Source organism: Protopterus annectens, chromosome 3.part1 (assembly GCF_019279795.1).
Source record: "Protopterus annectens isolate FY-2018-M chromosome 3.part1, PAN1.0, whole genome shotgun sequence".
In the NCBI taxonomy this organism is placed as follows: domain Eukaryota; kingdom Metazoa; phylum Chordata; order Ceratodontiformes; family Protopteridae; genus Protopterus; species Protopterus annectens.
This window is the reverse complement of record NC_056732.1, coordinates 479,613,293-479,627,162: the sequence shown is the minus strand read 5'-3', so window position 1 is coordinate 479,627,162 and position 13,870 is coordinate 479,613,293. Positions and strand designations below refer to the sequence as shown.

Sequence of the window (13,870 nt, the reverse complement as noted above, 5' to 3'; positions counted from 1 at the left end):
TTAGTGTGCACAGCCTAATAAACAAATTGCATACATATGCAGTTATTTGTTATTATGCACAAGCCAAAGCTTTAAGAACAACTGTAGAGAATATGGCTCCTTACAGAACCAGCACCTAGTACATGACAAATTTACATAAGGCAGCAATCAAAAAGACATAAGAAACATCTGATGTAAAAAAAAAAAAAAAACATAAAAACTAAACTGAATTTTAATATAGTGCCTTAGCACATAGCACTTTACAAAACTAATGGAATTCAAACAGATAACCGTACACAGATAGGCTAAAAGCCCTATCCCTCTACTCGGTTTCATAGAGGTGACCTCTGTCTGGCATACAAGGCATTCATGGACCCCACCTTGATGGGACTGCTGCATATCCGTAAGTCAAGTTCCATTCAAGTAACCTGCACACGTGGCCTCAACCTGGTCTGTGACATCAACAAAACTTGTTGCTGGGACAGATTTGTGTACCAGAGACTCCCCCCATCTGTGGAATAGACTACCTCTCCACATCAAGTAGAGTACTTCTTTACCTTTTTAAAGCACAACCTGGATAACTGGATGGGAAACAGAAAATATACCCCTGGGATTCCACCCGTGTCCCTGCTGGATAGGGGCATTGGGTGCTAATTTGTCTAAACATGGGCTAAACTCTTGGCTAGGCTTATAAGTGCCTAGTAACCTCCTATGATCCTATGATAATAGGTACCGGTTAAATAGCCTGAATAATACATGGCACACAGTTCCCTATAAATGTTTCTTTACAGATCCACGACATAGAAAACTTCCATAATACATAAAAGCACTAGTAAACTGTGTTCAGTGGTCTAAAGAGAGATCCAGTTATGCAATCATAAGAAGTTAATGCATAGTTGATAAATCAGAAAACGTTAAATTCAAATGACTACAAAGCTTCTTTTTCATCCAGGATAAAGCCTAATTACTGGTACAAAAACAGCCCTTCAGCAGGCAGTTAAACGGTTGAATTTGCCACAGTTAAGACATCAGTGGCAGTGTTGTGAATTCTTATGAAGAAGCTTCTCCACTTAGAACACACACAGACAATAAAAACTAGTGACATGTACTTTCCTTCTCCTATGTCAATCGTGAAGTTTTAATACCATGGTATTGGTGGCATGAGCCACATCCCAGTTTCACAGCCTTGGTTGTCACCATTAAATGAAATATTTAAAAAAAGAAAGAAAAAAGAAAACACTTTATTTTTACAGTTAAAGTCTGTAGCTTGCCCTCTTAATAATTCCTTTTGGTTTCACTTTTTTGCAGCCTACCGTACACCAGGCTACATCACCACCAGAGTCATCTGACATTATTGACCACTAATACAAGTGTCTGTTTGTTGTTTAGTGTTACCAGCAGACTTATTTTTTTTCATACAACAAACTAGCACCACTTCCACCTGACAAAACTCAGAAGAGGATGTGCCTCAAGGAATAATTGCTTTGTTTTCCATGGGAGATTAGAACTGTAATTAAGTTATTTGGCACCATGTACTATTCCCCAAACAAAAGTTAAACAGTAAAAAAAAAAAAAAAAAAAACTTCTCAAAGGTGAAACTGAAGTGAATTGCTTGCTATAAATATAATATACAGCCTGCTACAGTTAAATCACCAGGCGCCGAGCACTTCAGTGCTTCATTGTGACCACAAATCCAGTATCAGCATTCATTTACAAAGCTATAATGCCTTCATGGCTTCATAAACCAGTGCCAATACTATAACTTCCTCATTATCAGCACCTGATGGATGCAGTCCCTAGCAGAAGAATGCAGACGTTTGTGCAATTACAGTTTAAAGCCATGAAAGCACCCCGGCAGTGCAGAGCTACAATGCTTTTCACACATTTAGATGAGCTTCTGCACAGATAGAGACTAAAGGTGGAGGTGTCTTGATTTACATCAAAACAAATATACCTCAAGGCTGGGCAAACAGGATGACCCACTTCAGTTTCTGCATGTCCGGATTACCATAGGCAAAGTCCCATACCATATCCTTGCAAGCTATAGGTCTCCCTTTATTAACCAGGAAACCCATAGTGCATACTAGAAACACTCAACACTTAACCCAACACTATAATCATGGGAGGCTTTATCAACCCAACTATACACTGAGACTACATGACCCCAAACTTACAGGCCCAGAGATTTCTGGACTTTATCAACACAAACTGCCTGGACCAGATAATCCATATGCCAACTAATGGTGTGAACATACTGGATCTGGTCCTCACAAACATGGGAGAATGTTGCACCCACCCTAGCGTAACGTCCTGTCTGGTAAGGTTGGACCACAAGACTGTCTTGTTTGAAATAAAAATAAAACCCTGGACCCCTGCAAAACTTGGGACACTTAGGAACTATTCTAAAACAAACTACTTACAATTAAGTGATAAACTAGCAAATTTCTAGTCCCCAACAAACCCCGAGAACATTGCTGCCTATGCAGAATTGTTCACAGAGAACCTGTACAATGATGTTAATAGATACATAGAGACAGCTGTACCTACTAAGAATAAGCATAGAATAAATTTAAAAAAACAAGTCACCCTGGTGGAATCCCAACATCAATAGGTTGTATAACAAAAGGAAGAAAGTCATGGCAAAAATTAAGAAGTGGAACACCCAACAGCATAAAAAAATCCCTTATTAATCTAATCAAGCAACTCAGAGAGCAAGTTAAATCTACCAAAGCTATATTAGAGATAACAATGCCATCTCAGACCAGGGACAATCATAAGGCTTTCTCAGCTATGTCTGCACTGTCAAAGACAATACAAAATTTGCAGAAATAGTCTTAAATTGAGCCACCTACACTGAGCTAGAAGATATAACAAATCTACTGGCTGACAACTTCAGCTCCCGTCCCCCCCCCCCCCCCCCCCAGCCATGCTCCAGGAAATATCATTGTACATAACTCCCCAACTATCTCTAGAGAGCAGGTCCTTGACATGCTCTTCAAAACCAAAAATACTGAATCAATGGGCCACAATAACATCCCAGGATGCCCCTTAAACAGCATGAAATATTACCTTACTAGCGTCACTATTTAACTGTGCCTTCAGATAGGCTCTGTGCCATGGGATAGTGGAACTGCAACGGTCATCCCTCTACGCAACAGTGGGCCATTTATGGACCTGGGTAACTACAGACCTAAAAGTCTGACTGATTTCATATGCAAAGCCAGGGAAAAATTATCATGGAAATGATTAACAATGACATAGGAAACCTGAAGACTCTGGATACAACCCAATTTGGTTTTATCTTCAAGAAGGTCACCAAAGTAATTGACAATGGTAAAATGGTGCATACTGCTTACCTTGACCTGGCCTAGTCATTTTATACAATACCCCACTTGAGCATTATAGACAAACTCACCAAATTAATTCCACACCTATTTGGCATGTACTTCTCTCAAGTCAAGGGCAATGTCAAGGGTCTCTCACTGACAGTTTGGAGGTAATTGTAAACTGGGAGCAGTCATAAAATCCCCCAAGACTCTAATATCAACCAATAAGTGCTGGCTCAGGAAAATTACTGATGCCCTAACCATGGTCTAAAACCATGAGTAGACCCAATATTTGGGGATTTGCCGATGTAAGTAGACAGTAACCTGGCCTTTGACCATCATTTGACTATAGTAGTAAGGATATCATTCTAAGTTGTTGAATTTTTACACAAGAGTATAGCATCTGGGACCAAGAAAGTCATTGTTTCACTGTATTTGGCCTTTATCTGTCCAATCATTGAGTACAATGCCTTTTTGGAACATACCTGGCAAGAAACAAGCAACAACTGGAACATTCACAGAAGGTCCTCACAAAAAAGATACAGGCTGTAAACACCATGTTCTCCACAGACTATGCAAGTAGACAGTAACCTGGCCTTTGACCATCATTTGGCTATAGTAGTAAGGATATCATTTTAAGTTGTCGAATTTTTACACAAGAGTATAGCATCTGGGACCAAGAAAGTCATTGTTTCACTGTATTTGGCCTTTATCTGTCCAATCATTGAGTACAATGCCTTTTTGGAACATACCTGGCAAGAAACAAGCAACAACTGGAACATTCACAGAAGGTCCTCACAAAAAAGATGCAGGCTGTAAACACCATGTTCTCCACAGACTGACTCAAAGCCCTATCCATGTACTCAGTCTTCTATAGACTGTGGAGAGGCGATCTACTGCTGGTACATAAGGATCCCTTAGATCCCACTCTGATGGATCTTATGCAGATCCACAAAATAAATAGTGTCACAATTACCTGATCTAGGAACTTAAACCTTGTTTGCAACATAAATAGGACATGTTGGAGGGACAAGTATTTGTCTCACAGACTACCCTTATCTGGAACAGGCTTCCCATCTATGGGAAGCAGAGTTCTTCCCTAACTCAATTCAAGCGTAACTTAGACCAGTGGATGGGGAAGTGGAAATTCACTCCCTCATCTTGCACCTATTTCTCTAATGGACAGAGGAAGCTTGCAAATGCTTGACCACCCAAGCCCTAACTTACATATACCCTGTAGAATAAGCTTAATGTCCCTACATTTTTCAGATGCATTTTCGATGTATGCTTAGGCTTAAAAAGGCCACTGTGGTAGTTAGCCTAATAAACACCTGTGAACCTATGATGTCTAGTGTTCCCCCCAATCCACATTAGGTATAAATTCCAGTAAGGCACATATCGATAAATTCCAGTAAGACACATATCTAAAGATTAATGCCAGGTGTGTAGTGCCCTCCCGCCATCCCTGTTCTGCTTACATACCATTTAGGAATGAGATGTAAGAGTCCTCTCTGCTGGTTATGGTGCCACTTCAGGTATTCTACAAAAAATTTCTAATGTAAGCGACTGCAGTATGGCATCTGACTCAATGCCTGTAATTTCTCCTACATTATGACTTTGGTAAATTACAGCTGTTAAGATGTCACCTAGAATGGTGTCACATGCTAGGCACAGGTATGGTTGTGCAGAATGATGAAAGCAGAGCAGTAAGGCTTGCCACATTGTGGGGTGACACACTTTTTAGCTATAGATGCATCCAAAATGCATTGGTTTTCCTTATTTTTTGCATAGGCACATGCTGTATCTGCCCAAGAGCTAGCCCATCCAATCTACCCATACCTGGTAGATCTGGGGTCATGTGACAGCATTGTGAGGGAGCAGACATTTAGAGGCTGAGCTGATCATGAAATGCATCATGAAGCACCTCCACTTGTAATGACCCTGTTCCACATGCCAATGCATAATATGGATTATAGCAATCAGCTCCTGGGTGCAACATGTTCTGGGCACCTTCATGGACCTTAGTACTTTTGGAAATACATTGTAGATTTGGTCCTGGTGAGGAATGTTGATGAAGTTCAAGTAGCATCATGTGTGTTCTCATACCATGGAATTATTGTACTGGGATGCATCCACTGCAGGTGTAGCCTCCCCACAGGATCACGTGTATGCAGCCATCAGTGTCTCTGGCACCTCTGTCACAGTATCACTGTCATCAGCTTAGGTGGTGCATGTTTCCTTAGTCTGTGCTTGTCTAACCATGTACAACAGGCCCTCATTTCCACTGGCTGCCACTGGTATAATAGAGCTTTCATCAGTCACATGGTCACTGTCTACACCAGCCATACACCTAGAGGTCCAGCCACTGGACATCACATCAACATTCTCAGCTGCAGTCACCTGTTTAATGTAAAAAAATCATGTGATCTGTGCAGCTCTGTGTGTCCACATGAGTTAGATGCATGATCAGTCTGCATTTCTGAGATGTCTAGAAAGGAAACATTGGGTACAAGATGCAAAGATGAAAAAAGATTGTTTTAAGTGCAATACTGACCAAGCTGATCAAGTTGGTTGACTTGGCACCTCATGTCCCCCACTGTCCCAACATCAAACCCACCTTCAGGAGTGGTTCTGAGGAGATAAGGTCCTTATGGGATGTAAGAAAGGATTCAGTGACTGTGTACTTGGCCCACAACTGCTTTTGTCATTCCATGCTGCACTGATGCCCTTTACCTTTTTATAAGCAGGGCCAAAAATATCCAAGAGTCCTGCCACATCCACAGGCTGCCATGCCCTGCTGCAGTAACCCCCTGCTACAGTTCTTCGCAGTGCTCCCAGGCAGTACTATATCATGCACTCTCAGGGCTTGCAGGGAGTTGGCATTTTTTCAATACTAAACTCTTCCTGCCACTGGCATTGTCTAACACTTCCTTTTGTCTAGATTTAAAAATGAGAAAGTCACAAAGCACAGCTCAGTATATGACATAAAACACGATGGTACATACAAGAATGCAACCAACCTATTTCTCGTAACCATAGCGAAGAACTTTCTGTGCCACTTTATACAGATGCAACATGGCTGCAGTTCTGATATGTGCAACAGCAGGACTTACAAGAAAGTTCCTAATATTGTACAACAACTTAGTACAGCATTAGCTTAGTACTGTATCAAAACTCTACAGTACACTCATAAGCACACTGGTCATATCCAAGAAATAGTATGCTAAAGAGCAATAATGACCAAGAAATAGTATGCTAAAGAGCAACAATGACCAAGAAATAGTATGCTAAAGAGCAATAATGACCAAGAAATAGTATGCTAAAGAGCAATAATGACGCACCACAATAGAAATTACTGTAGATCGGCACAGGGTGAAGCAAACTGTGAAGAAAGAGCCAATGAGTGTATAAGTTGCTTGCAGACAAATACATGGATACTAATCCAAAAGAGATAATGGACTCTTTTTCCTGCATTCCTTTGTACTGAGCTGCCCTGATGTTAGTAAATCCCTGAATGTCTCCATTAGCTAATTCTCCATCTCATTTGCAGTTTTTGTCCCCACTGCCTACTGCCCATCAAGCACTCCCTCGGTCTGTCAGCACATTTTCTCCATTCACCAGACAACAGCAAATCAACAGGAGGATATGTCACTAAGGCAGCCATCAAGAGTGGATCAAAGGCTTTCTTGATATTCTTCATCAGCCCTAAGTTTGCACAGCTGGCAAGCCTCCAAGGTGGAGGAGGGGAGTGTAAAGGGCTGACTGCAGAGGACATGTCATCATCTCTAGAAGGAATATTCCCTTGAAGCAGCCCTGTTCCTTCTCTCACAATATAAGTTGTGGTTTCGTAGGATTCCCAACATGGAAATCGCACTGCCCTGCAGGCCTAGGGTTGCACACAAATGCCACCCTCCCCAGGAGAAGTTAGCAGGCCACACCCCATCACCCCTGCCTGACACCTCCAGTAGTGGGGCTTCTAAATGAACTTCAATCATCTGTGTCTTAGAAATTGATCTATTCCACAGTGCCAGGTAATTACCATGGCACTATTGACATCAGCATGTAATCATCCATCTGTTTTTTGGACCTACCAGCACATTTTCCATGGGATTCAGTTAAGGATTCCTAGTGTGACAGTATCATATGTGAGCTATACATCATTTGTCATTAACAGACCAGGCAAGACAATACCAAAATTTGGCTATGAAAGCTGTGGAAGACCAAGATGTTGCATCACACAGCTTATGAATATGCACCCCATCCTGAATCTTAGTACTGTTTCATGCTAAGTATGAACACAAACATGTGTGAACAGCAGTCCTTTGTGCAGTAGGACAGTTTTAGGGGTTAAAATGTATAATCATACCACAATCAGTAGCCCCTTAATGTCCTGCTATGGCATTCCAAAAGTGGTGACTGTCTCAGCAGGAGTTATTTCTAGGTTATCCATCATAATGGTGCTTATGTCCGGCTATGGTATGCAGGTAGCAGTAGCTGAGTGTTCAGTGGCCATAGGGATAGGACAAGCACTGGTATGAAGAGAAGAATTGGAGGCAATCTTTACAGTGTTCATTTGCAGACTGAAAAAATATATACTTTTATAAGAAAAGTCAAGTGTTTATTTATCTGCGACTAAATCTTCCAGTTTCCTTTTTGCTGTACTAGATGAACAACTGCAATATCCTGGAGTATATATGTAGTATCTTAAATGGATTTAATGTTAAGTAACTAAAAATAAATGAAAATGTATCGAAGAAAGAAAATCACAGCTAGGACTACAGTATCTAGTATATTAGATGACATAGTAAATAGAGGTAAGTTGCAAAATGTCTTCTCTTTACAGTAGACAGGAAAGCTTTAGAGTAAACAAATTCCAGCTGTGAAATACTTACAGGTACGTCCAACAGCAGAAACACTAGTTCCTTCACCATCAGCGTAGACAGGTGTAATGGTGATCTTGTAAACAGTGTCTGGCAGCAGAGGCTGAAGAAAGAGATAGTTTTGCTTTCCTGGCACCGTTGTCTAGTTTAAAAAGAATACACAGTTATTCTAAATTCAGAAAGAAGGCATGGAGTTCATCTGATAACAGCCTATAGCTCTGTTGCTGGCTTATGAAATGATTATGAATATAATTATGTCAAGAAATTACTTCATGGAACTTCTTCAAAATGGCAAAGAGAGATTTAGAACAGCATGGGTTTGTTATGGGCAGACCCTGCATTTTGAAAGCTGTGGTGGTCTTTGAATAGGTAACAGCAGCACTTGACAAAGACTGGACAGTGCATGCTAATTATCTTGCCTCTGCCAAAGCACTGAAAATCATTCCATATAAATTAATAATTGGCAAATTAAAGCACTAAATGCTAATCCAACTCAGGTTACTTCTTTTTGTATCACTCTCAGATATATAAAAGCAGAAATGGGATATGGATAAACAAATATACTGATGACTACAATCTAGGTAATATAATCACTTGAATAAGAGATGATTGATTCTACAAGTGACGTCCTCATCTTTAATGTCAGCACATTTACCATTACTTAGTAAAAAGGACATAAAAACTCTAAAATAAAATGACACTGACATTAAAGATTTAGGAACAAAGTAGACAATATTTTAAAGTTTGAGCACTATGCATTGAGCAAACTTATCAGACCATATCAAACCGTAGACTCCCACCTAAAATTTGATAGTCATCTCAACTTAACTATTAAAAAAGTACATGCCAAACTGGGGACGCTCTACCGTATCAAACCATTTCTTACCAACAACACAAGATCAGCCATTGCTCACTCCCAACTTCTATCTACCCTACTATATGCATCTCCCATTCTGACTAATCTCAACAAAACTGAACTAAGCAAAATAGAAGCCTGCTATAACAGAATTGCCCACTTTGCTGCAAATTGCTCATATAGAACTCATCACTGTACTGCTTTGAGACAGCTCCACTGGCTTGAGCTGCCCAACCTCCTAACCTACAATCAGCTCTGCCTCTGTCATTCTATCTATTACCTCCCCAATAAGTATCCTGCCCTCAAAAACCTAGTACAACATCACTCAGCCAAAAGGCCTCTTAGATCATCAAGCAAACTACTACTAGAAGTCACCAACAGCTACAATAACTTTGGAGATGCACTATATAGTAGTTCGGTGGCTAAAAAATGGAACTCTGCCCCTACAAGCATTCAAAACACATCATCCAAAGCCTCCTTTAAAGACCTCATCAGGCAACATCTCAAGCAAAGTTGGCAGTGCCATGATTGCTCCCCAGGCTAGTGAAAGTGGATAACACATACATACAAAATCTAGAGCACTTGATAATAGTTTTCAATCTTACTCACAAACACTGGCTAATCTACAATGTATGTACTGTACCTGTGTACTATGTATGTATTCTACCTATGTTCCAAATTTCAGCTGTACACCACAAATCTATTAATTACCTTTATTTTTAAAATTAATATTTTTTGTTTGTTCTCTCCACTGTAACTGTTTATGTGCCGCATACCACTGTAAAAACATGTCTCCTGTAATTTGTGTGTATACTGATCATGTCTAAATAACTAAATGTGTCTGTAATTTTTCTTTGTTGTGATTTTCTCCCCGGGCCTCTGCTGAAAAAGTGCCTTTTCGGCTCAGTCAGACACCCCCGGTTAACAAATGTAAAATAAAAATAAAAATAAAAAATAAATAAATATTCTGTAGCCCACTTAATTCAAAGGATGTCTAGTCACTCCAAGGAGATCACTGGAGTGCTTTAAACCTCACCGAATCAAACTATTATTAAATACAGTTCAATATTATATAAACCTCAAAAAAGTCACATTAATAATTATTTCCTAGAAAATCATAGAGCTGGAAAAATGAACCATTTTGAAAGGCTTCAAGAACAGTCATTGTATTCTATTTCTTATAGGTTCATCTGGTCTGTAAAGCAGCATCTGATCTGGCTCTCTATGAAAATCTGCCTCAGTACAAAATATGTTAGATATATTACACAGTCTGTTCAAAGATTAAGTATTGTAAGTCAGCCAGCCATTGAGTTCCTTTAAAATAATCTTGACAAACAGGCATCTACAGATAAGTAGCTAGCTAGTTTTGCAGCCTGGCCCATTTCCCAGTCTGGCTTTCCCCTCAGCTTTAACTTCAGAAGTAAAAAATGTAATACCAGTATTTAGCACACTTTCTCTTCTCCTGCAGCTACACCACTGGGGGTCTATGTCTTTTTCTATATTTTCTATATGTGCTTGGTAAGGTACCAAGTGAGCAATTCCGTACCAGCATGTACAAAAAGGAGCACCCACAAAAGCACATCCTACCAAAAACTTTGTCAGTCACTGGAGATACTCTTACCTAGTGTGTGTGTGTGTGTGTGTGTGTGTGTGTGTGTGTGTGTGTGTGTGTGTGTGTGTGTGTGTGTGTGCGTGCTCATGTGTGGTTATGATACAAGACACCAAATCATGTTGCAGAAGAGACTTATCCACAGGTGTGTGTGTGTGTGTGTGTGTGTGTGTGTGTGTGTGTGTGTGTGTGTGTGTGTGTGTGTGTGTGTGTGTGTGTGTGTGTGTGTGTGTGTGTGTGTGTGTGCGCGCGCACGCTCATATGTGATTATGATACAAGACACCAAATCATGTTGCAGAAGAGACTTATCCACAGGTGCGTGTGTGCGTGTGAGTGTGAGTGTGAGCGTGTGTGTGTGTGTGCGTGTGTGTGTGCTCATGTGTGGTTATGATACATTGGGGGGGGGGTATGCGTGACATTTGTAAAACTCTCTGGCACTCTACTTCCATTCCCTTCTTATCTAGTAGACTCAACTGATCATGGTGGCTGTCCATGGAATCATTAAAGAAGTTGATACAACTTAACAGCACTGGATGAATGATTAAAAAGTAGAAGCAATGGGAATTTAAATATTTCTAGCTCAAAGTTGATAATGTGCCACACATTTATATTTGAGAGAGATGTAAGCTTTTTGTGGGTCAGTGTGGAAATGTAGTAAGAAGAAAAAGTGCAGCCCCATTAAATGCATTCAACTAGATCTTTTGCCTTAATTAAATCGGTTGTTCCTGAGACTGAGATAACAAGTGAATGAACTGGTACAAGAATAAGTGCTTTTCCTGTAGGATTATTGAAGTCGTGCTGTAAGTAGGTGCTCTCATTTTTCACCGGGCTTTCCTTGTTCATTAATTCACCCTTCTGGATCTTCGAGTGACAAGTAGGGTTTTATCATGTAAGAAGCACATTTTTAAATGCTTGTAGTACCTTTTCTTGTTTGTCTGTACTTGTGGAAAATTTTATTTTAAATTTGTAGCTTTAACATATGTCTTCAAATACCTACCTATGAGATTGAGCCTATGCTTATTGCCAAATGTAGGAAACATTTTGCAAATATGAAACCTATGTTTTTTTCTTAAACATAAGCTTTATATTCCCCCAATATTGGAACCCATGCTCACACTTGCTGCATTTTTTTTCTTTTTACTTTGACTATCTTCTGAAGTGGCGTTACACATGGAGACTTTAGGAGATTCTATCTATAACTTTCATTATTGGTTTTACAAATTGACTTTCATTCATTTTGCAGCAACAACAATGCAATGCAATGTTTCTAGAAATAAGGCAGAAAAAAGAAAGATGAAGGACACTGCAGTATAACATCTCACTAATGACACTCAGTAAAAGACAATTGTGGTTCTCTTTTAATTAGTGTATTTTCACTAATTCTGAGAGAAAAGATAAAACACAACATAACGTTTTAGTAGATGGTCTTATTACCCAGAGCATGTTATTATTACTGAAAAGCACTTTCCTAGGGATTCGCAAATAACTTCACTACTAGTGGTAAGAACTCTGTTTCCATAATGTAGGAAAATGAGATTCAGAGACCTGTTAGACACAATGATGTATGACCTCAATATAGGTTAATCTGAATGTCTCTGAAGCATCTATAAATACTGCAAGTGCAAATCAGCACCTTCCTGGAGTAGTCATCACTGGTGGTCCATGCATTGTGTTGTTCCAAGTGTCCTCCTCACTCACTCTCCCACACAAGCATATATTCAAACACAGACACACAGACACACACACACACACACACACACACACACACACACACACACACACACACACACACACACACACACACACACAAATACACACGCAAACACACACACACACATGCACACTCACACATGCACACACACACACACACACACACACACACACACACACACACACACACACACACACACACACAAACACACACACACACACACACACACTCACACATGCACACGCACACACACACACAGAATCACACGCACACACGTACATTTTTTACTTGTGCGTCTCTCTATTTATAGCGCTGTTTGTTATATATCCTTACATTTCTACTATGCCTGTTCCTGTTGCTGTTGTATTTGTTTTGTTTCTGCTGTAAAAACTTTGATTTTTTCTTTACTTTATTTATTTTTAGTATCTTTTTTATATCTATTTTTTAGTATTTTAAATTATTTAATGTAATATATCTTCTTTCTGCAAACTGTTATTCTTATGGTATGAGCCTGAGTATCGAAATCTCGTGCAGTGATATGTACTTTTTTCCTCTGTGTTGACCTGTATGACAATAAAGTATATTTTGACTTTGACCAGGAAAGCTTGAAAAGGAAAAGTTATCCTTTATGGACTATATCATTTAATTTTCCATGACCTTTGACACAGAAAAAAATATTAAAGAAGGGAATGTAATGTGTGGTACAGAGAAAAATTCTATTACTAAAAACATTATTTTGGCATACTGTTGTTTATGTTGCAGTGGTCCCTACAGTACAGATATCCTAGCAAAATGTTCTAAGCCAGTGTTTAGAGTGAGTTGTATATTAGTTGAGAACTAGCTGATAGAAAATCATCTAAATTGCCCCTTATAAAGTCTTGTATCTAGAAAGGGCAAGTAAAGGAATTTAATGTAAAAAAATGATGGCCATACGATGAGGTCAACATCCTGTACAATTAAGCATCCTCCAGTTTTTGCTACCAGTTCAATTTCCAGGAATAATTTCTGACGACTATACAAAAATTCAAGGCAAAAATCTTTTTGTAAATTTTTCAGCCACAAATGAAAGTTAACGTCTGAACTATTTTACGCCTGTTATGTGAATCTAATACTCCTGGAATTTGTATTAAGGGTATGTGTTACACTGTTTTTCTTTAGCTGTTGCCTTAGGACCAATGCCTGGTATAGTAATTCTTTCCTCCTGAAAACTGGTCTGAGGTTTCCTTTATTTTGTTTTCTTATTTATTTACTTTAATATGATACTCTACAAGAAAAACACGTTGCCCCTGGCTTAACTAACAATTTCCTCTTAATTTAGATAGCAGCTATGGCATAGTCATGAGCTTAAAATTGTGAGCATAAACATGTATATACTATTTTCACTGTCCTGATGTTTACTGAATGTAGTAAAAGATCCTTTGCTTAAACCAGAGGTTGTCAGATTTTTTTTACGTGGGATCTATATACACTTATTATTATTATGTATGTTTTATGGGATGCACAAAGTTA

General features: G+C 39.3%; 1 protein-coding gene across 2 annotated transcripts in view; it reads right to left on the bottom strand.

Annotated features, from left to right (window-relative positions):
- COL14A1 (collagen type XIV alpha 1 chain) overlaps window positions 1–13,870 on the bottom strand; it is a gene marked incomplete at its 3' end in the record, with an annotated part of 1,869,522 nt that overhangs the window by 1,040,503 nt on the left and 815,149 nt on the right. For both annotated transcript variants that reach the window (XM_044066920.1, XM_044066919.1), the window contains 1 exon segment: window positions 8,198–8,327. In XM_044066920.1, the coding sequence (XP_043922855.1) occupies window positions 8,198–8,327 (130 nt within the window).